A 25989-nucleotide genomic window follows, 5' to 3' on the forward strand; every position below is an offset into this window, starting at 1 on the left:
CAAAGTCAAAAAGTCATTAACTGAGGTCATTCACTACAATTTTATAAAAATTACATCGAGGTAGAAAGACGCGTTGATTATATGAATTATTAAAGGAAGGCTGTTATATTAACTGTTTATAGACAAAAAGACGGCTGAAAGATCGAGAAATGAAATTACTAGAAAAAACGCCAAAAATTGACAAAAAAATCAAGAAACAGGTGCCAATTTTGAACTTCAAGCACATTTTCAGCCTCTGCAAAACACTGGTATCGAATTCCAATTTCCGAGGTTTACATTTGAGCATAGCATCGAATAATAATTATGTCTACAAAAAACCAAATTACAAGCAACAAAAGTGGGCCACTTGGACGAGAAAACGGCTAAAAACAGTTATCTATGTGCCATTCAGTCAAAAACTATTTTTCAAAGTCAAAAAGTCATTCACTAAACGCAGCGCATGATAAAAAACTTCTCTCGCGCAGAGAAAGTTTGTTCACACGGCAGTTTTACTCACTTTCGATTCAAGGTCAAAACATCGTCTGGACGAATAGTACTTCCGGTGAAACACCTTAAGAAAACCAAAACTCCTTTTCGAGTCGTAAAGAAACCTTAAGAAAACCAAATCTCCTCTTTAAGTCGTAAAAAAGACAGCGCCCCAATACATTTCAAATTCTTTGAATTGCAAGAAAAGGAGAGCGCCTAAATAATGGCCAATGAAAGGCTGACGGCGGCTATTAATCAAAAACGAATTAATCAGAGCGTCTGCATTGAGCTGAATCTTTGCAGGTGCAGTGATCATAAGCCAGCAGTGCAGTAATCAAAAACTATTTCCATCATAAAAAATATTAGTGACCTCTCACTAAAAAAAGAACATTGTTAATTTCCTCTGGTACACAGAAGTATAAAAAGCAAATGGTAAAAGAGACAATGTAGTTAAGAATATAACATTATGTAAAATTATTAAATCATTAAATTACTGAACTAAAAATTTGACATTACATTATTAAAAAATGGCCTAAAATGCGAGCATAAAATAATCTCACAATTTTATATGTATATCATGAAGATTAAAAAATAAAATTAAAATCTAATGCTCTCAATGTCATCTTTTATATCAGTTACTTTTGGGTCCTTCAAAAATTCTTTCCAAAAAATTCTTTCAGTTCTTTTTTTGAGGAAGCTTTTGATGTTGTTTTCAGTCTAATAATAGAAGGCAGACTATTATAAATTGGAATGGCTTGTGCAATAAAAGAATCAGGTAAAACTTATTGTTCTTTCTTATACAGAACGTTACTTTTTTTGACCTGTCATGTTGTTTTTATTCTCATGGTAGAAAGAAGTTCAATTTTATATGCTGGAAGATTGTTGCTTTGAAGAAAAGAAACTGGTAGTATTTTGTTGCGAAGTTTGAGATCTGTAGATCGATCGTATTTTCTCCTACTAAATGGATTTTATTCACCAATTCAGTTGTTTTTCTAGAATTGTCAGTAATGACTTTTGCAACCCTATCAGAATTAGAGCGGAATAATGTAGATGACTTATTACTATTGCATTAAGTAATAAGACTTTCGTTTTCTCTGGTAAACTTTTACTTAGTGTATTCAAAACTTTTATTCCACGAGCCATTCTCTGAAGAATCTTTTTCACTTCTCCATCAAATTTTAGTTTGCAATCAATAATTACGCCAATATACTTCACACTATTTGATTCTGCTATTCTTTCATTGTCGACATTCAGAACAGTATTTGTTAACCTCTTCCTGGTACTGAACACAATATATTCTGTTTTTTTGTTTGTTCACTAATAACTGGGACGTTGCAAAAAAGCCAATAATTTTGAGATGTTATGTTCAAGTTTTGTTTTTGACGATATTTCATCAGTGTCCGATGTAAAAAGAAAAGTGTCATCTGCGTACTGGACGACCGTGCAATTCCTTTGAACATGCAATTCTTTTTGAACGACGATGCAATTCTTTTTGCAATCTTTGCTAAATCGTTGACGTAAATGTTAAATAAGAGAGGTCCTAAAATAGTACCTTGTGGAACTCCTCTTTTCAAATTTATCCAATCTGATTCAATTCCATTCAGAACAACTCTCTGCGTTCTTTCACTCAAATAACTCTCAATTAAATTGGTAGCATGTTCGTCAGAACCTATATTTTCAAGTCTCCGTAATAGTATTTTGTGGTTTATAGAATCAAAAGCCTTTGAAAGATCTAAAAACGCCCCTGTAACATTTTTTTTCTTGTTGAGTTCTAATCTTATTTGTTCTGTCGATTTCAGGATAGCATCAATTGTTGAAATTTGTTTTCTATAACCAATTTGACTAGCAGACAATAATTGCTCCCTTTCTAGGAAACGTGATTTGTGAACTGAACGCCTATTCAATTTTTGACAAAGCAGAAGTGACAGAAATAGGCCTATAACTGAGTGGGTCTTCGGGATTCCCTTTTTTGAAGAGTGGAGTTACACAAGCCCTCTTAAGATCTTCTGGAAATTTTCCTTCTGTAATGAACTGGTTAATGAGATAAAATAGTGCTTCCGCTAGCGCTACGTTAGCATCTTTTATTACCCAAGCTGGTATTTTTGAAGGACCGACTGGTTTACTTGTATTCAAAGAATCTATGAGCACATTTGTTTCCTTGGTTGTTATATATCGGAACTTGAAACACTTTCTCGGAGCAGTTTTAGGAGGAATGTTGTTTGTTTGTTGCAAGCCAATGAACTCTCCTTGAGTGGAAAATCGGTAATTTAGAAGATTTGCAATTTCCATGGGCTTTGTTATCTTATCAACAAAACGGTTTAATAAAGATTGAATTCTTGCTTGAGTCTTTTCTTTATTACGAAGATCTTGAATGAATTTCCATCTGGCTTTTTCACTGTTTAACTCCATAAAACTTGAAAGAAGTTGTTTTTCTTTTTGACGAATTAAATCGTTTTTAGTTTCATCATCGCGAATTCTTGAAAACTGTCTTTTTGTTTCCTCACATAGACATTTTTCTTGAAGCAAAAATTTTGGTTTATCTGTTCTAATATAACAGGCTTTAATTGGAGCTTTAATGTTATTAGAATTTCAAAGAATTATTGAAAGAGCATTAGCACTACATTGCTAATGCTCTTTCAATAATTCTTTGAAATTCTAATAACATCATATCTCCTGTCACTGCACCGTAAAAGTGTCTCCAGTCTGTCTTTTCAATAAAATTTTGGAATGCTATGGCGGAATAGTTTTTTTTGTCAAAAATTTTTTGTTGTTTTTGATTTTAGCATCACAGATTTAAGAACTGTGATTGTTGAAAATTGATCCTGAATGAGTTCTTTCAACAGCAGATGTTGTCCTGCTAAATTGCTGGCGTTATGATGTAGAATTTTTATTCTGGAATCAAATAATTTTAACTTTTTAATCATAAGTGCAAATGGCAAAACTGGTCCAGGGTTTATTTCGATATCACCACTTTTTAGTAGAAGGTACCATATAACAACCAAGAAAAAGGAAAGGTGCATTTGGATGTTAAAGTACATTGTTTGCTGTTACAGCTTCCTTTGAATGAAGGTATTCGAGATGCATAAGGAAAACTGTAAAAAAAATTTCTGAAACACTATCGGAGGATATGAGTAGTACACATAGTATAACTATGAGTCGAATACCTGCCATTTTTGGTTATATCTGATTACAAATCATTACACGTTGCAAAATAGCTTAAAAACAACAGAAACTGCAGCTAAAACCCATTTGTATAACGATATGTGTGCCTCCATGGTTTGTAAGTGTTAGCCCTACTCACGTATGCACTTTGAGAATATTGCAAAGGTTGTAAACGAACAAGATTACAAGAAGTTAAAAGAAAATGACTTAAAACTGCATTTTCAATGAACGGAATTCCCTGCTGAAAATTAAAATTTATATCATCGTAAAAGAGAGCGTTGTAATTTGCCATTTGACTCAACATGTTGCAGACAGGAAGTATTTTGATTTTTTCAGTGTTTTCTTGTGTAATATACTCTCGCAGTTTTTCATTGAATTCGTAAATTTTGTTGTTTGTCTGTTCGTTTTTCGTCAATTTTTTTAAGGGAGGCACTTCCATCAATACCAATGTTTCTGGGCTGAACTTTTCCTTTATTGCAGAGACAAGATCTTTGTAATCTGAGAATAATGTTTCTAAATGATCACTTTTTTGTTTTAGAATAGCATTGGTCCCATCCTGTAAAATGACTGTTTTCATCTTTTTTTGATCGTAACCCTGTAATAATTGCAGTTTTTCCTTTGTCGTCGAGCCTGGGTAAACATGTATACTGCAGTCATGAGGAAATCTCCGATCTCTTGACAGGTGTTTGATGATACTACTACCAATTTAAACTTTCTGTTTTCTCGATCTTTAATGTTTCAAACTTTCGAATAAAAACGTCATTTTTTGCACTCGTGTTAATCGTTGGTGTTATTACAGCTGAAGTAGTTGTTACCTGTGCTGATTTTTTAAGGAATTCACTCACTGTTACCACATGCTCGGCGAAGAGACTGTCCTTCTATTCTAATTTTTGATAAAGTTCGCATTAAATTTTATAAAGATCTGCTTTCGAATAACTATTAAACCTTTCTGCAGTCATCATCATGATTGGAATATATTACAGGAGGATATTTACAGGAGTAATTTACAATTCTTGATATTTACAATTACAACTTTGTTACAGAATCTGTTGCTTAAAAAGAACTATTGTGCTAACGTTTAAAACTAGCAATGCATAAGAAAGTGCTTCAAACGTTTCAAAAATGAAGGTCAAGAAGCAACTGTACAGAATGAAAGAATTGTACTAGCAACTGTACTAACATAGCCGGCAGATTGCCGGAAAATAGCCGCGATAGACGCTCGTGGCCTTCCAGGAATTGAAACACCTAAAGAAATAAGATAGACAGATCGACCACCAGTCCTTCAATAGACCACTAGACTTTTCGGGTTAGCTTCGGACTGTCAATTTTTGACATATACGTTCTATAAGGAAAACGCCCTTAAAGAGCTATTTCAAAATTGATATTCGAAATCAAAGACTAATAATCACAAATTAGGGCATATAAGATTGGCACTACTTAGATGCACACTATTAACTAGTAAATCTTCATAAAAAATTAAAGTTCCATGAATGAGTTCAGAAGTCAATTTTTTGAGTGAGTAGAGTCACGCAATTGACCTAAAAGCAGAAACAACGTCACGTACACAAATTTTAACTGCAAAGCAATAGAAGTCACTGAAGTCAATTCCAAGAAGTCAGGTCGTAAGAATCATCGATGGAGACGACGAATTAAAAAAAAACCACAATGTCCCCAATAATAGCCGCTATCTCTTCGCGGCTATTAAAAAACAAAGTAAGATAAGTGTTGAATTGAAAGTCTCTCATTGTCCAAATTTGGAGGAAACCAACTCAGACTAAAAAGTACAACCGATGATATTTCACATTGCTGCCCTTCGAGAATGCCTCCATCGGACCGGTTTATACCGTTCCATTCATAAGCAGAGAAGGGGTCGCTATTACCCAGAGATTCAACATAAAAATTTACGATTTTGCATCACTATCCTGGTCTACTTAGTTGATCAAAATCTTCGCAATATTAGAAAAACTGCGAAAAAGCATTACAGCATCGTTGGAATCATGAACGTATCCTTCTGTCGTAGAAAACTAGAAACAAATTTTAAAAAATTCAACAGCAAGCAGATTGTCGTAAAGCGGCGAATAGTGATCCTTTTGATTTCGCCTGGGAAGAAGATAAGATTGGCCGTTCTCAAAGACCAAACTGTTCTGAAACTAGTACACAACGTACAAATTTGGTTGCTTCTCAACAAGGATTTAAGTATCAAGTTGTAGAAAAAAGATACCAATAAAAATCAGCATACGAGCATTGAGAGTTCAAACCGTCAGTATTGACCGGTCTTCATGGAGTAATCTTATTTTTGTCAGAGTATTATAACAAAATTTGTTGAGTTTGCATAAGATTGATATACTATGAGCCTAAAGGCAATTTGAGCGAAATGAGAGAATGGAGAACGTTACCTACTTCTGCCGTGATAACTAACTCAACCCAATTTTACCTTCCGCCTCGAATCATACATTCGATTCGATAAACAGTGGACAAATTTCAGCGATAAACAATCACTCACGCAGAAAAATTGTGCCAAAAGAAGTATGACTAAAAAATAATTCTGCTTCAGAAGGATCCTCAGCTCAATCTTATCATTAAGCGGTGAATTTACATCAAATTAAATTAATCTGCAATAGAAATTCTAATTGAAGAAATTAAGGATTTGAATAGGCACCATAATAACATACAATTATTTAAAATGAAATAAAACAATATCTGCAAACGTCATTACAACTGGTCCAGGATAAAATCGAAGAAACAAACGGCGCAAGTAGGATCTACTATTTACCAAAAAGTTATATTATACGTAGCAATCAAACATTGAAAAGCACAACGTCTAAATTACTTGACCCCGTCTCGACCTATCGTTAACATTAAACTCGTGGAGAAATAATACGCAAATCAGGAGCTTTTCATGTCATTCACATTCATGAACGAAATCGTGAATAGGCTGCCTTTGTCCTTTTTGTTTAGTTTTCGGAGATTTTTTTCGGTAATGCTTCCATCAGACACACCCCAGAGCTGAGCGTGTGCATACAAAATGCAACCCCAAAAAACAATGTATTCTACCGTAACTCCTGATTTGCAAGAGTAGTATCTGTAATGCAGTAATTTACTGGGCGAGCATCATCGAAAATGTCCCAAATTTTAGGCGCAAAATCAGAAGTTGGCACTGAAAATAAAAAGAACACAGATCAATCACAGCACATGAAGTTTCACTCCTTTTTCATTACCGCGCCAAGTCATTATTAGTTCAATAGTTGCTCTGTTACTTTTTTCTGAAGCCAGGGAGAGCGAATCCAGACTTGGTCGTTGCGTGGAACTTTGATATGAAGTGGGTGAAACAACTCAACAAGTGGTCTCTGTTGTGAAGAGATACCTACAAAACGTTGCCTATGTAGAAGAAGCAAAATCTCTAATTCAATAAATGAATCAAAGAATTTTAGCTTTCTCATTACTAATGGATCCACCATTGTTTGGGACTCGGTAAATTCAGTACACACAATAGCGTAATTATTACCACCGTGTACAATCATTCTAAGAAACTCTACGCACTAAACCAGCATTATACTATAATATTTCAAAGTCAGTTTAGAACAAAACAGTAATAATCAATTGATAATACCGTGCTAGGAGCAGCTCAGCAAATCACTACATCATTTATGTTGGCTCAGTTCCAGTTGCCATTTAATCCTATTTCATCGAATCTTCTGGTCTTAAAGCTCGAATATAGCCGGCAGATTGCCAGAAAATAGCCGCCGTTGACGCGCTTGATGCATGTCGGGATTGAAACAGAAAAAAAAGAGCAATTGGCCAAATTTACTTCTGTTTTTTTAGTGTTAAAAAGTGTTCTAAATTGGCGTGCAGTATCAGTTAGATTCTAAATCTATACTTAATTCAGGTTCTAAATTGAAAGCTAACAACCCCAATACCACTGTCAGCTAGCAACCCACTAATGAACTTTGATAACCTAATGCACTCTGACTTAAGGACCGGGCTTCATCGGTTCATCCCGTCTCTTTTCATTTTGCTCCTTTGACATTGACCACATTCACCACATTGCGTAATTCAATGCGTGAAAGAATTTAAAACCCATTCAGTTGAAACAGTGAGTGAAGTAAGAAGTCAATCGTGAAAATCGTGACCTATGTAAAACGAAAAACGTGATCAGAAGGTAAATTGGATTAAAATAGAACATAGCAGGACAAGTCCTGACCTACAATTCAAAGACTTTTCATTGACTAAACAAACAATAGACCTAGAACGGACTATGAGAGAACTGGTAAAAAAAATAGATAAAAAAATTTTAAAAACCTGAAAATCAAGGTTAAAATGCCACATGTGAACACAAAAACCACTAGCGAGAAAACGAAATCTGGTTCAAACAAGAAATAGGCCTAGAATGAACCATGAATGCATTAGGAAAACCATTTTAAAAAAAAATCCGCTTCAAAAAATTTAAAAAACAGTAAAAACAGTAAAGTGATATTGCCGAATGTGAACAAGAAAACCACTAGCGAGAAAGCGATATTTTGTTCAAACACCATGTTCGCTCTGCTTCTTAGAGTGAAAAAAATAAGAGTGAAAAAAATTAGTGAACCACTCGCTTTTTCGCTCCACTTCCTTCGGCGTACCGCTTCACTTCGGCGTGAATAAAATCACTACTCTAATTTGACTTCAAAAAGCATGAAAATGTGAGAACAGATCTTAAAAATACAGCCAGCAGATTGCCAAAAATAGCCGCGATAGACGCATGGGGTTTTCCATGAATTGAAACAACTAAAGAAACAAGATAGAGTTTGACCACCAGTTCTTTAATAGACCACTAGAATTCAAAATTTGAAGCAGAAAAACAATTAAATTTGCTTATTTAGCAAATAATAATGCATCTATCCTCCTGTATAGGCTAAAATGTAGAAATATAGTTCAAAGATTGGGAACTAAAAAATATTTTGCATTAAAACCGTCAAAATACTTTCAATATTGCAATAATGGAAAAAAGCGTGCAGAAGGTCAAATACCAAAAGCCAAAGTTATTCGATTATTAGTAAAAGTAAATAAGGATCCATGAGTGCACACCAAGACTTTCTAGTAATTAAATCCAAAAACACAGAAAAATTGGACACAAAAAACTGCCAAAATTGTCATATTTAAAATTCTATAAAACAAAAATATTTCACATTATGAATATGCATTCAATGCATGAAATATCAAAGTTAGATCGCCAAATGCATTATTTTTTGAAAAAAATCTGCTTTAAATCCAAAATGGAAGAAACGAATTTAGAAAAAAAAGCCGAAAAAGAATTAAAAAATTGGGAAATGTGCTCATTTATAATTTAAAACCCATTATCAGACTCTTACGAACACTGCGGTATCAATTTCAGAGGCTCACATTAAAAAAGCTTTTATGAAAATCAATTTCTACAAAAATACTAAATTATTAACTAAAAAAAATCGGGCCAATCGGACGAAAAACGGCTAAAAATGGTTATCTATATGCGGCATTCTGTCAAAAAAAACTTTTCTAAGTCGAAAAGTCATTCACTGATCGAAGCGCATGATCAAAAAATCTTCTCTCGCTCAGTAAGAAATAGTTCACACGGCAATTTTACCCTCTTTCGGTTTTAGGTCAAAACGCTGTCTGAACAAATAGTGCTTCCGGTAAAAAAAAAAAACTCCTCAAGAAAACCAAAACTACTCTCTGAGTCTACCGCTATCGCTTCTACTACCGCTTCCCGGCTCTTAAAAAAGACAGCGCCCCGATACAATTCAAAATAATAGAATAGTAAAACATAACCGACAGATTGCCGGAATAGCTGCGAAAGAATAGGCTTGCGTGCCGTATGATAGAGATAGAAACAGATACAGATATAAGTTGAAAAAGTTATCGACGCCGCTCAAAAAGCTATGCAAAAAATTAAACGATAAATTAATAAAGCTTGCTAAAATTCATTGCGCAGAAGTCTTTTCATAAGGGACCCTTATTACACATGAGTTCCTTCGACCTTAAACCAATTGAAATTAAACTTAAATTTTGAAGTGCAAAAGTCATTTTATTGGGTGAGGTAAGTCACTTATGATCAAAATCTAATCACGCTAAAAACTTTTGCTAGAGAGAGTGAGCAATGACGTCACGCGCGCAAAAGCAGTTAGTGAGAAGAAGTAATTCAGAATATTTGACTTTTCAGCTTTGAGGTGTGAACAAAAGTAAAACGAAAAAAGAGCGTCAGACGACGAAACAAAAAAAACCAAGAGCACCGCAATATAGCTTCGCTCAGCTTACAGCTTCGCAGCTATAAAAATAAGGTGAAAAACTGACGTTAATCTACGATCAGTCTAAAGAAAACTTAACTAGTGAGGAATAAAGAAAACACGAAGCGTCAAAACTTCAAAAAAAAAAAACCGTAACTGAAGCTGAAGCCAGTATTTTTTAATAAACCATTAAATCATAACCTCCCCATCTAAAAACTGGTGAAATTTAGACCTCTGTCACCAGAAGAAGCAAAATGCACCAAAACTTTATATCATTGAAAACGTTTTGTAACGTTAAAAAAACTTTTGTAACGTTGTAAGTTATAAATAGGATGGTCAAAAGACTGATAGGCTGAAAATCCTGACAGGGCTATCAATTGCTCTCAAATAATTCATCATTCCAATCTCAAAAAGATCGCGAAAGCAAACGGCAGATACTAATCTTAGAAACCAAAGGGGAAATTTGTCAAAAAAGAATGCTCAAAATTAAAAATACGAAAACCACTACGATTAGATTTCTAATTGGTGCATTTTGGACAAAAACAACACGTACTTCTTCCTTCTTGTATATATGCTAGACAACATGATTTAATACTAATTCAAAAATTAAATTAACCATAAAGACAAAAACAATAATATCCAAAGGCAAAAAATCGTTTTAAAACAATACCGGTAGAAAAGGCAAGAAAATTGCAAAATCTAGGCCGGCGGAAAATTGCAATAAATAGCAATTAGTGGAATTTCTGGAAAAGGCTGTCTAGCAAACTCTCAGTACTGCCTTATAATGAACGACGTAAATTGCAAACCAAAGAAACGACGAAAATCTCAGAAAAAGCTGAAATCATTCATTTTTAAACGACTCAAAAATCAATGCCAACTATTTAAATGTACGTGCCATGACAAAACTAGAACTATACAAACTAGAATGTGAAGAATATGGAAAAAATGCTGGGAACGCTGCAACTAAGACTAATTCTTGATTTTTGGAAGTTAAAAATCAAATTAAATAATCAAGAAATCCAAATACATTTCATGGTTCAGCGTTCGAGACATAGAATCATACAAGACATTTATCCATCGTCCTGATCAGAACAAAAAATGAAAGAATTCAAACATGCGAGACATTTTTCAAAAAAATGGTCAGAAAATTTTTAAAGACTGTCTTTAAGAAAAAATTTTAACTGTTTTTCAAAAACTTAACGCTAGAAAATTATTGAATTTTAAGGAAATGAAATTAAAGTCTCCGATGTTGCACAAAACGACAACTTCTACAAAAAACAAACAACTGAGAAAAATTGAAAACTACCAAAATCGGATTAGCATGCAAACATTTTTAAAAAACGAAATTACATCGAGGTAGAAAGAGGCGTTGAGTATATAAATTCTCAAAGGCGAGTGGCCATATTAACTGATTGTTGACAAGCAGACCCCTGAAATATCCAAAAATAAAGAAATTAAAGAAGCCCAAAATTAACTAAAAAATCAAGAAATATGTGCCAATTTTTAGTTGAAACGCGTTTTCAGGCTCTGCAAAACACTGCGATATCAATTGCCAAGATTTAAATTTCAATATAGCATTGAATAAAAATTATTTCTACAAAAAACCAAATTACAAGCAAAAAAAACTGGTCCACTCAGACGAAAAAAACGGCTAAGAACGGTTATCTATATGTGCCCATTCAGTCAAAAATTATTTTTCAAAGTCGAAAAATCATTCACCAAACGCAGCACATGATCAAAAAACTTCTCTCGCTCAGAAAAAACTGGACCACACGGCAATTTTTCTCTTTCGTCTTAAGATCAAAACAGCGTCTGAACGAATAGTACTTCCGGTAAAGAAAAAACTTAAGAACATAGCGGGAAGAATTCCGGAAGCGACTCGAAGCGTCAAAACTTCGCTAACAAAACCGTCATTGCAGCGGAAGCCACTACCTTTTGTATTTAATTATATTATTGAAAACTTATATTATTAAAAATTTTTATTAATGAAAACGTTTTATATTATTGAAAATTTTATATTGAAAACGTTTGGTAACGTTAAAATCCGAAATAATTAAGGTGGACCAAAAACTGATAGACTGAAAAAGCTGACAAAGTTATCAATTGCCCTCAAATAATTCATGATTCTAATCTGAAAAAGATCTCGAAAGCAAACGGCAGATAATAATCTTAGAAACTAAGTTAAATCTTTTCAAAAAAGAAAGCTCAAATTTAAGACTCAGAAAACACCTTTAATTACACTTCTAATCACTCCAAATCAGGCAAAAAACAACACACACTTGTTCTTTGTTGTACATATGATAGACAACATGATTTCATACTAAGTCAAAAATTAAACTGATCATAGAAAAGACATAAGCAGCAGAAGAATATTCAAGGGCAAAAATAGCTTAAATTAATACCAAGCCCGGAGAAAAGTTGCAGAAAAAAGTCATAAGTGCAATATTTGGAAAAAGCTTGCTATCAAACTCTCAGTACTGCCTTATGTTGAATGAAATCAACTGCAAACCAAAGAAATGACGAAAATCTAGGAAAAAGCTGAAATCATTCAATTTTAACAACTGGAAAAAATCAATATACCGAAAATAAGCGCAGGTGACAGGACAAAGCTGGAATGATACTAACTAAATTGTGAAGAATATGGGCACAATGTAAGGAACACCGTAACAAAAAGACATTCTTGATTTTTGAAAGTTAAAAATCGATTCAAAAAATTCAAGAAAAACGAATACATTTTGATTGTTCAGCACTCAAGACATTGAAAAGATAATTAGTCATCCGATACAAAGATCTATCCGCCTGATAACAAAAAAATGGGAAACAACAAAATTCATAAATACGAAACAGTGAAACATTTTGCAAAAAAAATGGAAAAAACTATTAAGACTGCATTTATGAAAAAGTTTTAACTGTTTCTCATAAACTTAAGGCCAAAAATTGATTGAAATTTTATTGAAACGAAAGCAAAGTCCCTCATGTTGCACAAAAAGACTATTTCTAGCAATTACAACCAAAATACAAACAAAAAACTGACGAAAATCGGAAAAAAAACTACCACAATCCGATTAGCAAATGTACAATTTTATAAAACAAAATTACATCGAGGTAGAAAGAGACGTTGAGTATAAGAATTATCAAAGAGGAGTTACACTATGAACTGATTTTTTACAAAAAGACGGTTAAAAGATCCAAAAATGAAGAAATTAATAGAAAAAAGCAAAAAAAAAATCAAGAAATATGTGCCAATTTTCAACTTGAAACGCATTTTCAGACTCTGCAAAACACTGTGGCAGCAATTTCCGAGGTTGACATTTCAATATAGTATTGAATAAAATTTATTTCTACAAGAAACCAAATTAAAAGCAATAAAATAGGGCCACTTAGACGAAAAAACGACTAAAAACGGTTATCTATATGTGCCATTCAGTCAAAAACTACTTTTCAAAGTCGAAAAGTCATTCACCAAACGCAGCACATGATCAAAAAACTTCTCTCGCTCAGAAATAATTGGTCCACACGGCAATTTTTCTCTTTCGTCTTAAGATCAAAACAGCGTCTGAACGAATAGTACTTCTGGTAAAAAAAAACTTAAGAACATAGCCGGAAGAACTCCGGAAGCGACTCGAAGCGTCAAAACTTTGCTAACAAAACCGTCATTGAAGCGGAAGCCACTACCTTTTGTATTTAATTATATTATTGAAAATTTTTATTATTGAAAACGTTTTATATTATTGAAAATTTTATATTGAAAACGTTTGGTAACGTTAAAATCCGAAATAATTAAGGTGGTCAAAAAACTGATAGACTGAAAAAGCTGACAAAGTCATCAATTGCCCTCAAATAATTCATGATTCTAATCTGAAAAAGATCTCGAAAGCAAACGGCAGATAAATCTTAGAAACTAAGTTAAATCTTTTGAAAATGGAAATTTCAATTTAAGAATCAAAAAACACCTATAATTACACTTCTAATCACTGCGATTAAGACAAAAAACAAACAACACACACCTGTTTTCTTGTACATAAGCTAGACAACATGATTTCATAAATCAAAAACAAAATTGATCTTAGAAAAGACATAAGCAGCAGAATATTCAAAGGCAAAAAAATCGTTATAATTAATACCGAGGCAGGAAGAAAGCTGTAGTAATTAGTCATATGTGGAAATTTTGGAAAAAGCTTGCTATCAAACTCTCTAAACTGCCTTATGTTGAATGAAATCAACTAAAAACCAAAGAAATGACGAAAATCTAAAAAAGCTGAAATCATTCATTTTTTACAAATCAAAAAATCAATATAACGAAAATGAATGTAGGTGCCAGGAAAAAACTAGAATGATACTAACTAGAATGTATATATGGGTACAATGTAAGGAACGCCGTAACATAAAGACATTCTTGATTTTTGAAAGTCCCTCATGTTGCACAAAAAGACTATTTCTAGCAATTACAACCAAAATACAAACAAAAAACTGACGAAAATCAAAAAAACTACCACAATCCGATTAGCAAATGTACAGTTTTATAAAACAAAATTACATCGAGGTAGAAAGAGGCGTTGAGTATAAGAATTATCAAAGAGGAGTTACACTATAAACTGATTTTTTACAAAAAGACGGTTAAAAGATCCAAAAATGAAGAAATTCATAGAAAAAAGCAAAAAAATAACTAAAAAATCAAGGAATATGTGCCAATTTTCAACTTGAAACGCATTTTCAGGCTCTGCAAAACACTGTGGCAGCAATTTCCGAGGTTGACATTTCAATATAGTATCGAATAAATTTTATTTCTACAAGAAACCAAATTAAAAGCAAAAAATTAGGGCCACTTAGACGAAAAAACGACTAAAAACGGTTATCAAAAACTGTTTTTCAAAAACTTAACGCTAGAAAATTATTGAATTTTATGGAAACGAAATTAAAGCCTCCGATGTTGCACAAAACGACAACTTCTACAAAATACAAACAACTGAGAAAAATTGAAAACTACCAAAATCGGATTAGCATGCAAAAATTTTTAAAAAACGAAATTACATCGAGGTAGAAAGAGGGGTTGAGTATATAAATTCTCAAAGGCGAGTGGCCATATTAACTGATTGTTGACAAGCAGACCCCTGAAATATCCAAATATAAAGAAATTAAAAAAGCCCAAAATTAACTAAAAAATCAAGAAATATGTGCCAATTTTTAGTTGAAACGCGTTTTCAGGCTCTGCAAAACACTGCGATATCAATTGCCAAGATTTGAATTTCAATATAGCATTGAATAAAAATTATTTCTACAAAAAACCAAATTACAAGCAAAAAAACTGGTCCACTCAGACGAAAAAACGGCTAAGAACGGTTATCTATATGTGCCCATTCAGTCAAAATCTACTTTTCAAAGTCAAAAAGTCATTCACTAAACGGAACGCATGATCAAAAAACTTCTCTCGCTTAGCGAAAATCTGTTCACCAAGACAGCTTTTCTCACTTTCGCTTTTCGGTCAAAATGCCGCGTGAACAAATCTACTTCCTGTAAAAAAAAGACCGAAAAGAAAACCAATACTCCTCTTCGAGTCGTAAAAACCAATACTCCTCTTCGAGTCGTAAAAAAAACCAAGAGCACCGCAATATAGCTCCGCTCAGATTACAGCTCCGCAGCTATAAAAAGACAGCGCCCCAATACAATTCAAATTCTTTGAATTGTAAAAAGGAGAGCGCCTAAATAACAGTTGAGAGGCTGACGGTGGCTATCAATGAAGACATTTACTTAATTGTTGTCCCATTTAGTGCCCTATTTCCTTCAGATATGGTTGCAGCACATTCTGATCTACAATTCAGCACTGATGTATAATGGTTACACGACAATTTACCCAATTCCATTTTACCCAATGCCATTTTACCCTACGCCATTTTACCCAACCTGCCATTTTACCCAATGCCATATTACCCAATGCCATTTTACGCAATACCAACTTACCCAATGCTCTTTGATCTTTTTGTTCAATTATCCGATTACAAATTAGCAGTCGCTATTACAAGGATGGTTTAAAATATTTGTGGACAATATAATCCCATGGTCGGTTGTGATAGTTTCATATCAAGTCCCACAGGCCAATTAATTATATAGTCCGCTAATCCCATGTTCGGTTGTGATAGTTTCATATCAAGTCCCACGGGCCATTTATTTTCTAGTCGGCTAAATAGTCGTTCTGGTTAATTTAGCAATGGGGAAAATTGGGTAAGTTGGCATTGGGTAAAATGGCATTGGGTAAAATGGCAGGTTGGGTAAAATGGCAGGTTGGGTAAAATGGCATTGGGTATAATGGCATTGGGTAAAATGGAATTGGGTAAATTGTCCTGACACCATGTATAATAGTTAATTTGAAAAAAGCGGATTTAGGTAGTTCAAAAGATGTGTTCTCAACAAACAACTAATGAATATTCCGAGATGATTATAAGACATTGTAGTCAATCTCTGTCTAATTGTGCCTTACCTCAAAATGGGAGAAGTTTGCCCTTGCGGTGGGGGACGAGAACAATTTACTCTTTTGCTCCCACTGAGATATGTCTGCTCGAGTTACTTCTCGCTCCCTCTTCCTCACATAATTCTCTGCAACACAGTCCAACAATTCGATCTACAGTTATTTTTTTCTTTAGCCGACCTGTTAATTTTAAACATTGCCGACAGATTGTAACAGAGAAATTGATGACAGCGTAACTATTTTCTGTCAAAAGTGTTCTAATTTGATCCGCAGTTTCATTAGATTCGAGAAAGACGGCGAATTCAGCCTTAAAGTGGAGGACCATAAGCTCAATTCAAGCAGCGTAGTATAATCTAAGGAACTTAATGCAATAAGGTTTTAACCATTTAGTCTTAGTGACCGAGATTTATTATTTTAAATCCGTTTCTTTATATTACTTTTTGACCTTGAACGTACTTGTGTGCTGATTGAATTCCGTTCAGTTGAGACAGCGAGTACGGTAAGTCTGAATTCAAACGTGAAAGTAGACTTAAAATGAAAAAGAGGTTAAACGAATTAAAGGTGAAGGAGTGATGGTGAGGGGGGGGGGGTGAGCGGGGGGATGACTGTGGGACGGTCTTTTACGATCACTCCTTCACCATCACTCTTTCACAAATTTGTCTTCTCAAAACAATTTTGGTGAACCGCACTGCATTCATTGACCTCCGGGGTTTACCTGTTTCTACCGTTTTTAAGGACGAAAAGTGAAACGGTCAGACGGAGAACTGCATAAAGGACTAATACAAACTAATAGTTTTTGAAACTCAATTAAAATTTGAAAAGTTTTAATTGCCTAACTGCTGATTAGCTTCATTAAACCATTAACAAGACCAGACATGAACTGGGACATAATATCACATTTGCAAATTCGCAGGTATTCGAGTTGCACCAGACTCTTTGAAAACAAATAGCGTAACTAAAAAATTGGAGAACTATAATCAATGAATGCAACGACAAAAATAGTGACAAAAGCCACCAACAAAAACTCAATAAGATTTTTAAAACGAATGCTTTCGAAGTGAAAAAAAATCAGCTACAAACTGGAAAAATTAAAGACTCAGTCTTGTTTTATGTAGAAGAAAAATCAGATCTGTCAATAGTGAGACAAAGAGAAAAGAACGGGGTGAACTGCACTTTTTGAAAACAAATGGCCTCAAGGGAAGTATAATTATTAGCTACAAGCTTAAACCATTAAAGCTATGTGCTTTGTTTTCTGATACCTTTCTTACATCTCATTACTGAGATTACCAAGACAGCAAACAAAAACACGTATGCAAAACTAAAACCAATCAGTTAACTGTAAAAAATGACGCTTCAAAAAACTTCAAGATAACGCTCATTAGAACGCCAAGAAACCCTGTAATTGGAGCGACTAATTTAAAACACAAGAAAACGGACATCAAAAACCGGCAACTTAAAAAACAACCGGCAACTTTGAAAAGAGGGACGGTCAAATTCGTAACAACGTTTGATAGAAAATGAACGAGTAAAAACAATTGAAGCAGAAAAACAAATATATTTGCTTATTTAGCATAAAATAATGCATCTATCCTCCTGTATAGGCTAAAATGTAGAAACATGTACAAAGATTGGAAACTATAAAATATTTTGCATAAAAACTTTGAAAAGAGGGACGGTCAAATTCGTAACAACGTTTGATAGGAAATGAACGAGTAAAAGTCTGATTAGTGAGTCAGTGAGACTTGCAACCATTGAAACTAAAAGATAGGACAACAGAAAGGATTAGAAAACTGTATAACACAAAAAAATCAGATACTTTTTCGAAACTAGTGACAAAGTAGTTCTTGTGAATTCTTCATATCAAATATATATTTTAAATAGATTCTAATACGCTTCAAAAAATAGCCAGTGATAACAGTCATTCAAAATAAAAAGAAAGAGGACAAAAAGAAATAAAAACCGCGCAAAACTCAAGAGACCACTGATATGTTAATAAAACAAACAGTGTGTAAACACATAACCGACTAACGTCGGGCGAATTGCTCTCAAACGACCGGCTGGCTTTATCAATAGCCAGCCACGGTTTATGGAGTCTAGCTTAAGCTTAATTGAAGGGGTGAGCGCAGCGGTGGGACAAACGTGGAGGCAACGATGGGGATCTTTGGCTGCATGGGACGATTACGGCTTGAACGATGTGCAGGGGGTGGGGATTGGGTGATTGAGCGGAGGGAGGGGGAACTGATTTGGGGGGGGGGGGGGGGAGGGGGGGGGGGTTTGGATCAATTTCAATTTTTAAGAACCACCCTTCACACCATAAGTATAAGTCTCAAACAGTTTCTGTGAATGAGACTAGCGAGCTGAAAGGCTCTAAGAGAACATGATGCCCGCTGGGCGCTACCTATTTATCCCGTTTTGAGGACAAACAGCCAAATGAGTCAGACAACAAATCGCTCATACGAAAAACGCATGAACAAAAGACCAAGAGGGTTACAATAATTGCTACAAACTTCTTTCTAGAGCAATTAATCATATAACTCAAACATAAACCGACTAACGTCGGACAAATTGCTCTCGAACAACAGGGGGGCAATCTAATTCAGAATATGAGCCTAGAGAAATTTTAAGGGTACAAAAACTCCCGACTAAAGAGGGATTCCAACCCCGACCCCCAGCGTAAAAGACTGCAGCATTAAGCACCCGGTTGTCACGGCCTTGTAATTGCTTATTTCACTATCGTATTTGCTGCCACAAATCATTTTTTTTACAAAGAGCAAATTAGGCGGCTAAAAAACCAAGAAGTCAAGCGTGAAAAAGTCACTCGAGAAGCGAAATTAAAGGAATGTTCTAAAACAAAACAGTTAAGCATTAAAAAGACGTACGTTCACAATAATTGCTTCAAACTTCGGTCGACAGCAATTAATAACTGCCCTTTGATGAATAGAAAAATAGAAAGATACATCAATAGAACACATAAACAACCTGTTGAAAACATTAGTTGGGAAAATCAGGGCAAATAGAAGTGAAATTGCCGCAAGTTAACAAGTTAAAAAAAATAGCGTTCAAAAACCGAATATCGGATTAAATATCAATTTCTCACTCCACTAAAAAGCAGCTCGAAAAAACTTTTTCATTCACTTCACTACTCCAGCCTGTCTAAAATCACTACTTTCATTTGACTTCATTGACAACGAAAAGGCGAACATAATAGCCTTTGAGAGGCTGACGGTAACTATTAACGAATCGCCACAATAGGTAAACACTTCACAAATACAGTTCATTCATGCAGCAAATAGAAAAACTCACACCAGCTCTTACGGCTCTAAATTGTCACTTGACCAAGAAGCACCTTCCACGGGGAAACTAGTTATGAATATTAATTACAAACGACGAAAACAAAACCTTCGGGCTGAGAGGTCACGCAAAAATATGTTTATAATAATGGAAATAATAAGCAAAATGTAACCTACCCTTATTAGCATCAGATGCGAATACTTTAATTTCTCCATCATCAGGCGTTGATTGAGCTGAGAGTTCAGAAGTAGCCGTAGAAAGTACTTCAAAGTCCCAATCCATGCCTAGGAGCATCAACGGGAACACGTTTTTAGACTGAAACATCGTACTCATGTTTCGTAGTTACATTCGCCTTACGCCTAATAAAACTTTGGAAATTTTTGTCTGTATTTGCAATTGTGTCGGTCAAATACTAATTAAACCTTATAGAAGCGGTTAGAAAATGGCTGCTGAGAACAAGCACAGAAACAACAGAATTCAACTAACGTCTTTCTTGCGATGGAACTCGGAGTAGAGAGAGGTGGCCAGTTGGAATGACTGGGAGCTGTATAAACTGTACAGGATAATTACACCGTCAATATTTACAAAGTCACAATTGCTACTGTTGCTAATACAAACAAACAAAGATCCATTAGCATGACTTCTTTCTTCAATTTCAGAGAGCTGCGAAATGGTTCAATGGAAAAATTTTCTCTGAATTCGGATATTTGAATAACACTATGGTACCAAAAAGTTACGCACACCAGAACACTTTTTAAAAAGCAATAACAAACATAGCCGGCAAACAGATGAAAAATAGCCGCCGTTTATCAGTGACCAGCGTTCGGATTGAATCAGTTAGAAAAAATAAAAGGAAATATTGACAACTTCTATTTTTTTCCAACTGTGTGTTTAATTTCTTCTCCAGTTTCATTAGATTAGATAAATGTGGTGCCTTCTCTTTTCAAATTTTGAGAACATTTAACAAGCTTAATTTTATTACCAGTAAGCAGTATACTGTGAGGAACTAAGATAAATTAATGCACTAAACACTAAATCATATTGCCCTGGCTTTATTGGTTTATCACGTTTCCTTTGATTGCCTTTTTTGACCTTCAACGTACTCGCGTGAATTTGCTGAATTAATACAAAATTCAACTCAGTTTAAACAGAATGTGAGATTAGCCACAAGTTAAATGTTGAAGTGAAGACTTATGTAAAACGAAAAAGGTAGACAGTTTACATAGTTCCCATACACCTTGTTCACGACATAAATCAACTTTGAACCAATTTCCTACACTTTTTCGTCCAAATTGTTAGAGAAAATGGTCCGTTTTTGCAAGTTTTGATTCAAAATCGCCCACAAAATTTTATTTGGATTCAAGATCTGGACTATATGCTGACCATTTCCGTAGCTCCCACTCCTTTTCTTTAAAATTTCCAGACAATCTTATGGACAAGTATCCATCCATATGATTGTATTGAATTGAATTCCGAAACATTACAGATCGTGCCCGAACTCAAATTTCTCGTGTTTTTTGTCAAGCAATCCCGTTCCACTTCTTCAATAAAACATGCGCGCACAATTCCGCTGCTCGAGACGCCTTAAACCTGTTACTTTTTTTTGGCAACGTTTGTATGCACATTATTTACTAGATCTCGATTTTAAGCTCAGTTGCTTTTCTATTTTATTCATGAAAATCGTACATTTCGAATTCGCAACAGCATGACAATCAATAAAATAAGAAATCAGCCTTTTGTGCCTCAGCGCAAATCAAACTCAGAGAGCAAAAATTACGCGTACAGAGCACAGACTGGGCTGTACGCAGCTTTTTGGTACGATACTGTATGTTGAACAATGCTTGGAATATACACATTTTAATAGTCATTTAATTGATACCCACTGATAATTAATACAGGGAGTATATGGGCAGCGAGAACACGGAACGCGGCCAAGTTTATCATGAAATTTCCTCGTTAAACTTTGAAAATTCAAGCTTTTGACTCGTAACTGATGAAAGGTAAATTAAATTTAAAAATTATCTTAAGTTATTATTGAATTATCTATTAGCAATGGACAGAGGCACTATGCGCTTAATGTCTACATTGAATGTTATGCTAATGGAGCGAGTTGTTTGTTGCCTATTGTTAGTTTTCGTGATGAAGTATTTAGGCAACTCTGAAAATGAGGTAACACCTTCCGTGTCGATTAGCCGAATGTTGTCTTTGATATGTGCTGCAGGGGTAGGCGGTGACCTACTTCCAAAGACAGAAGGGTTATCAAATTACATTAATATAGTTGGTTTATTGATCACTGGGAAAATGGGCTTAATTGGTTCCTGTAACCGTATGACCATTTGTTTCGATTAAATTGGACTGTTCATTGTTGAACGGTCATTTCGCTTTCAACAGTACTCATATTAATTGAAGTTCCGAAAGTTTATCCAAGGAGCTATTTTTTCATTTCATCCACCGCTCATTAAAACGAAGTCATGTAACTTCATACACTATAAAATAATTGTTACAAACAACCTGTTACAAGCAAGATGTAGTGACTACTATAGCTATTCGTGACACTGATTATTGATATCCATAGTATTTCAATAGATTCTTTTTTGAAAACCCATTTGGCTTGGAGACCTATTGTTATTTGTGCTGCTGTGGTTGCTGTTGTTGTTGGTGTTAGCTGGACCCAATGGGTCTGGAGTAAGTTCGAAAATCATCTCGTAGAAGTCTTCCGGACTTTGGCAGTGCTCTGAACCCTGAAAATCAATGTTGAAAGAAACTGTTTTCGAAATAATTACAAGAATTCAACTGATGGTAAATTCAAATGAAAGTAAATGAAATTTATTAAAGAGTTATTTGTTTTAACCCCTTCCTGCAGTAGGAATGACTGGTTGCAAAAACTGATGCTAAAATTAGATCTCGTCGGCCTTGGTAGGGTTATTTATATTGCTAAAAATACTCAGCAAGCAGTAGCTACCTCATAATTTGCAATTGGTGTGCACAATTTAAAGGACAGAAAGAAAGGGAACAAACTGAGCGATCCACTTCAATAATTTAGAGCCCAAAAAACAGTAACTTTAAGTAAACAGTAGATCGTCAGCTCTAATTAGTAAATAAAAATAATTGGAAGTTTCCGGCTGCCGCAGTGGCCATTACGAGTCAGCTCCCCTGTCTATAATTAATAGTGCGGAAGCTTGAGGAAGTTGTTGTCAAAGGATAATAATTTGTATAAACATTTCTAAGGCGCCGAAGCGTAGCTCCCCTGCGTAAAAACATTTTAAAGATCACTCCAACTTCCGGCCAATACGTCTTCTGCTATTAACAATTTGTGGTCCGCAAAAATGCCTGTACCGCACAACAGGAAAAACATTAGTTAAGCAAAATTAATACTGAAACAGCTACAGCTATTTCCAATGACATCGAAAACACTTTCTATACTCTTGATCATTTAATATTACAAAAACAATGGTTTTCGCGGCGCATCACTCGATTTTATCTTTAACATTTTAGAAAAAAGACAACAATTTCTTTAAGCCAATTCTAAAAATCCATCCATGTTGCCAATTACTCGTGGAGTGCCTCGGGGCTCTGTACTTGGCCCGCTCCTGTTCCTATATACCTCAATGACATGTCAAACGAGGTGAAAAATTTAGAAATTGATATTTTTGCAGATGATAAAATTATTACATCATCCGGAATAAATCATGAAATTAAAAAGCAGGAGCACATTCAAGCATTGCAAGGCTGGTTCCAACCAAATAAGAAGCCAAAAAAGAAACGTGGAGTTGATTTACGTAAGAACATTTAGAAAAAAAAGTTGAACACCTATTAAATTTTCCTGAAAAACAATCAAGTAATTATTTAGGTAAGTAGTAAACATAGGTAGCATATTGCCAGTAAATAGCCGCAATAGCTCCGTAAATTTGCAGTTTCAAAAAATAGTAAAAGAAATAGAACAAAAGCACCTCTAAGTGGTGAGATGTGATATTTTGATTAAGAATCTGCTTAATTTATAGCTGCTTCTGTTATCTGCTCTCAAATAACCTTCATTTAGAGTTACACAAACTCACTTGACCTTATCTCCTTGAATTAAAGTTGAAAAAGTCCAGTTAAAGAAAGGAAGTCATTTTTGAGAGAGAGGTAAGTCAAGTGTGACCAAAAATTTAATCACGCTAATGAACAAAAAACCTCGCTCCACAAGAGCAAAAAATGACATCACGCAGGCAATTCAGTTGAAATTGCATGAACAAATGAAAAAAAGCAGATTGTGACGTCATATGGTCGTAACAAAAATCTTGACGAAATAAAAAAAACCAAGAGAAGGGCAATAATAGCCCCAGCTATCACTGTGCGCCTATTAAATATATTAATTTCAGTTACAATGTGAATTAGGAGTAATTTAAGTCAATTCTGTGGAATAATTTACATATTCAAAAATCTGTATTCGATAAAAATTTTGATCCCTTTTGTACAATTCTTATGCAAAATCTCCCATTGAGTATGGCTTGCTCATTTTGCTCAACAAAATCTACACTTGAGTCAATTTTCAAAATGCAAAAAAGAATCATGTGTACAATTTTCTGTTTAAAAAAAGTTTGACTCAACGAGACATTCTCGAACAGTTCAATTTTTATAATGCTTTTAAACTATCTATCACAATTGAGAGTCCGCACTGCAACTAAATGGACTCAAGTCAACAGTTCTACCAAACAAGCAAATAACAAAATATCATGCACAAAGCCTCTCTAAAAAAAATTCTACCAGATAAAATTAGAACCAAGATTTCAGAACATTCTAATGGAAACCAAGTGAAAAAAACATAGCCGGCAGATTGCCGGAAAACAGCCGCGATAGACGCTTGTGGCGTTACATGAATTGAAACAACTATAGAAATAAAATAGACAGATCGACCACCAGTCCTTTAATAGACCACTAGACTTTTTGGGTTAGCTTCGGACTGTCATTTTTATGACACATAAGCTCTATAAGAGAAAGCCCTAATAGGGCTTTTCAAAATTAGGATCTTTTCCGTTTGTGCCCCCTCAGCTTAGTGGGCGCATATTATTTGCACCCCCCAGATGCACGTGCAATATTTGGGGGGGGGGGGGTACAAACGGAGAAGATACCAAAATTAATATTCGAAATCAGAAACTCAAGACTCTAATATTCAAGAATTAGGGCATATGTTTGAAACTACTTAGATGCACACTATTGACCCTTAATAAGTAAAAGTTCATAAAATTTAAAGTTTCATAAGTGAGCTGAGAAGTCATTTTTTGAGTGAGGTAAGTCATTGAAAAAGTCAATTCCAAGAAGTCACGGTAAGACGAAACAAAAATCTGTTAGACGAAGTAAAAAAACATAGCAGGACAAGTCTTCACGTACAATTCAAAGAATTTTTATTGACTAAACAGAAAAACTAGACCTAGGACGGACTAAGAATGGATTGGGAAAACCATTTAGAAAAAAAATCGACCAAAAAAATCCAAAAAACAATAAAAATCAAAGTGAAATTGCCGCATGTGAACAAAAAACCACTAGCGAGAGAGCGAATTTTTGTCCAAACACCGTTTGCTCACTCTACTTTAAATTTAGAGCGAAAAAAATTCACGCCGCAAAACCACTCGCTTTTTTGCTCCAATTCCTGTTTCGGCGTGATGAAAATAACTACTCCAATTTGACTTCAAAAATCATGAAAATGTGTGAACAGATCTTAAAAAAAAGACAGCGCCCCAATACAATTCAAATTCTTTGAATTGTAAAAAAATTTAGGAGCGCTATAATAGCCGCCTAGAATTGAGGACGCGGCTATTAATCAACCAATTTTTTTTAGCAATGAAAAAATCGTCGCGCCTGAAAAATCGAGTTCAATTTAAGGTTCCTAAATAGTCTCTTTAGGTCATATGGACGTCACCTTGATGAGTTTGATAGCTCTTCTGACGTCCATGCTGTGTAGTGTTTTCCAGGTTTGTTTTAAAATTTGTTTCATACAGCAGAATTATTTTAAGAAGCTCAGTTTGTAAGACGATTTTTAAATGTATTAAAATGCGTTTTGTGGAACTCAAGAGGTAAAATGATAAAAATGATCACTTCATTTGGTTGGGGCTCTGGTTCGTAATGTGTGGCAGAAACTTACATTTTGCTTTCCCAGAGAAGTTGAGTAATAAAGCAGTTCATGGATAAGTGAAGTCTTCCCAACATGTTTAGCCCCTACTACCAGAATGCGATGAGGTTTCACCATCTTTGGAAAATGTCACAGGCCAAGGCAACTCAGCTCAAATAAGAAACAACACAACTAAGAATGTCACCTGTCGTAAGCACACAATGTGCACAAATCGTCACAGTGCTGTAGTACAGTGTCATTTGCATGCATGCAGCTCATGC

The 25989-nt window shown here is 34.6% G+C and overlaps 1 protein-coding gene across 2 annotated transcripts; it reads right to left on the bottom strand.

Annotated features, from left to right (window-relative positions):
• Positions 1-6214: 6214 nt before the first annotated feature.
• Positions 6215-25989, bottom strand: LOC142351031 (uncharacterized). Of its 2 annotated transcripts, none has more exons than XM_075403092.1 (7): positions 25742-25989; positions 22240-22361; positions 21742-21855; positions 20107-20227; positions 19797-19935; positions 16342-16457; positions 6215-6991 (listed from the first exon to the last, which is right to left on the bottom strand). In XM_075403092.1, exons 1-7 carry the CDS (start codon positions 25844-25846, stop codon positions 6881-6883), a joined length of 828 nt encoding a protein of 275 aa, XP_075259207.1. In that variant the 5' UTR covers positions 25847-25989; the 3' UTR covers positions 6215-6880. The 2 variants fall into 2 exon arrangements, with proteins under 2 accessions (XP_075259207.1, XP_075259206.1); XM_075403091.1 differs by having other exon boundaries at positions 21742-21858.

This window comes from Convolutriloba macropyga, chromosome 12, assembly GCF_964194025.1.
Source record: "Convolutriloba macropyga chromosome 12, txConMacr16.3, whole genome shotgun sequence".
NCBI classification, from domain to species: Eukaryota; Metazoa; Xenacoelomorpha; order Acoela; family Convolutidae; genus Convolutriloba; species Convolutriloba macropyga.

What these genes read in the sequence shown, in the direction of transcription:
- LOC142351031 (XM_075403091.1), bottom strand. Translation starts at nt 25,846, where the DNA reads ATGGTGAAACCTCATCGCATTCTGGTAGTAGGGGCTAAACATGTTGGG. An exon ending in AGCAGCACAAATAACAATAG is followed by an intron (nt 21,859 to 22,239) that starts GTCTCCAAGCCA and finishes TGTCTTTGGAAG; the next exon opens with TAGGTCACCGCCTACCCCTG. An exon ending in ATCACGAAAACTAACAATAG is followed by an intron (nt 20,228 to 21,741) that starts GCAACAAACAAC and finishes TGTTTGTATTAG; the next exon opens with CAACAGTAGCAATTGTGACT.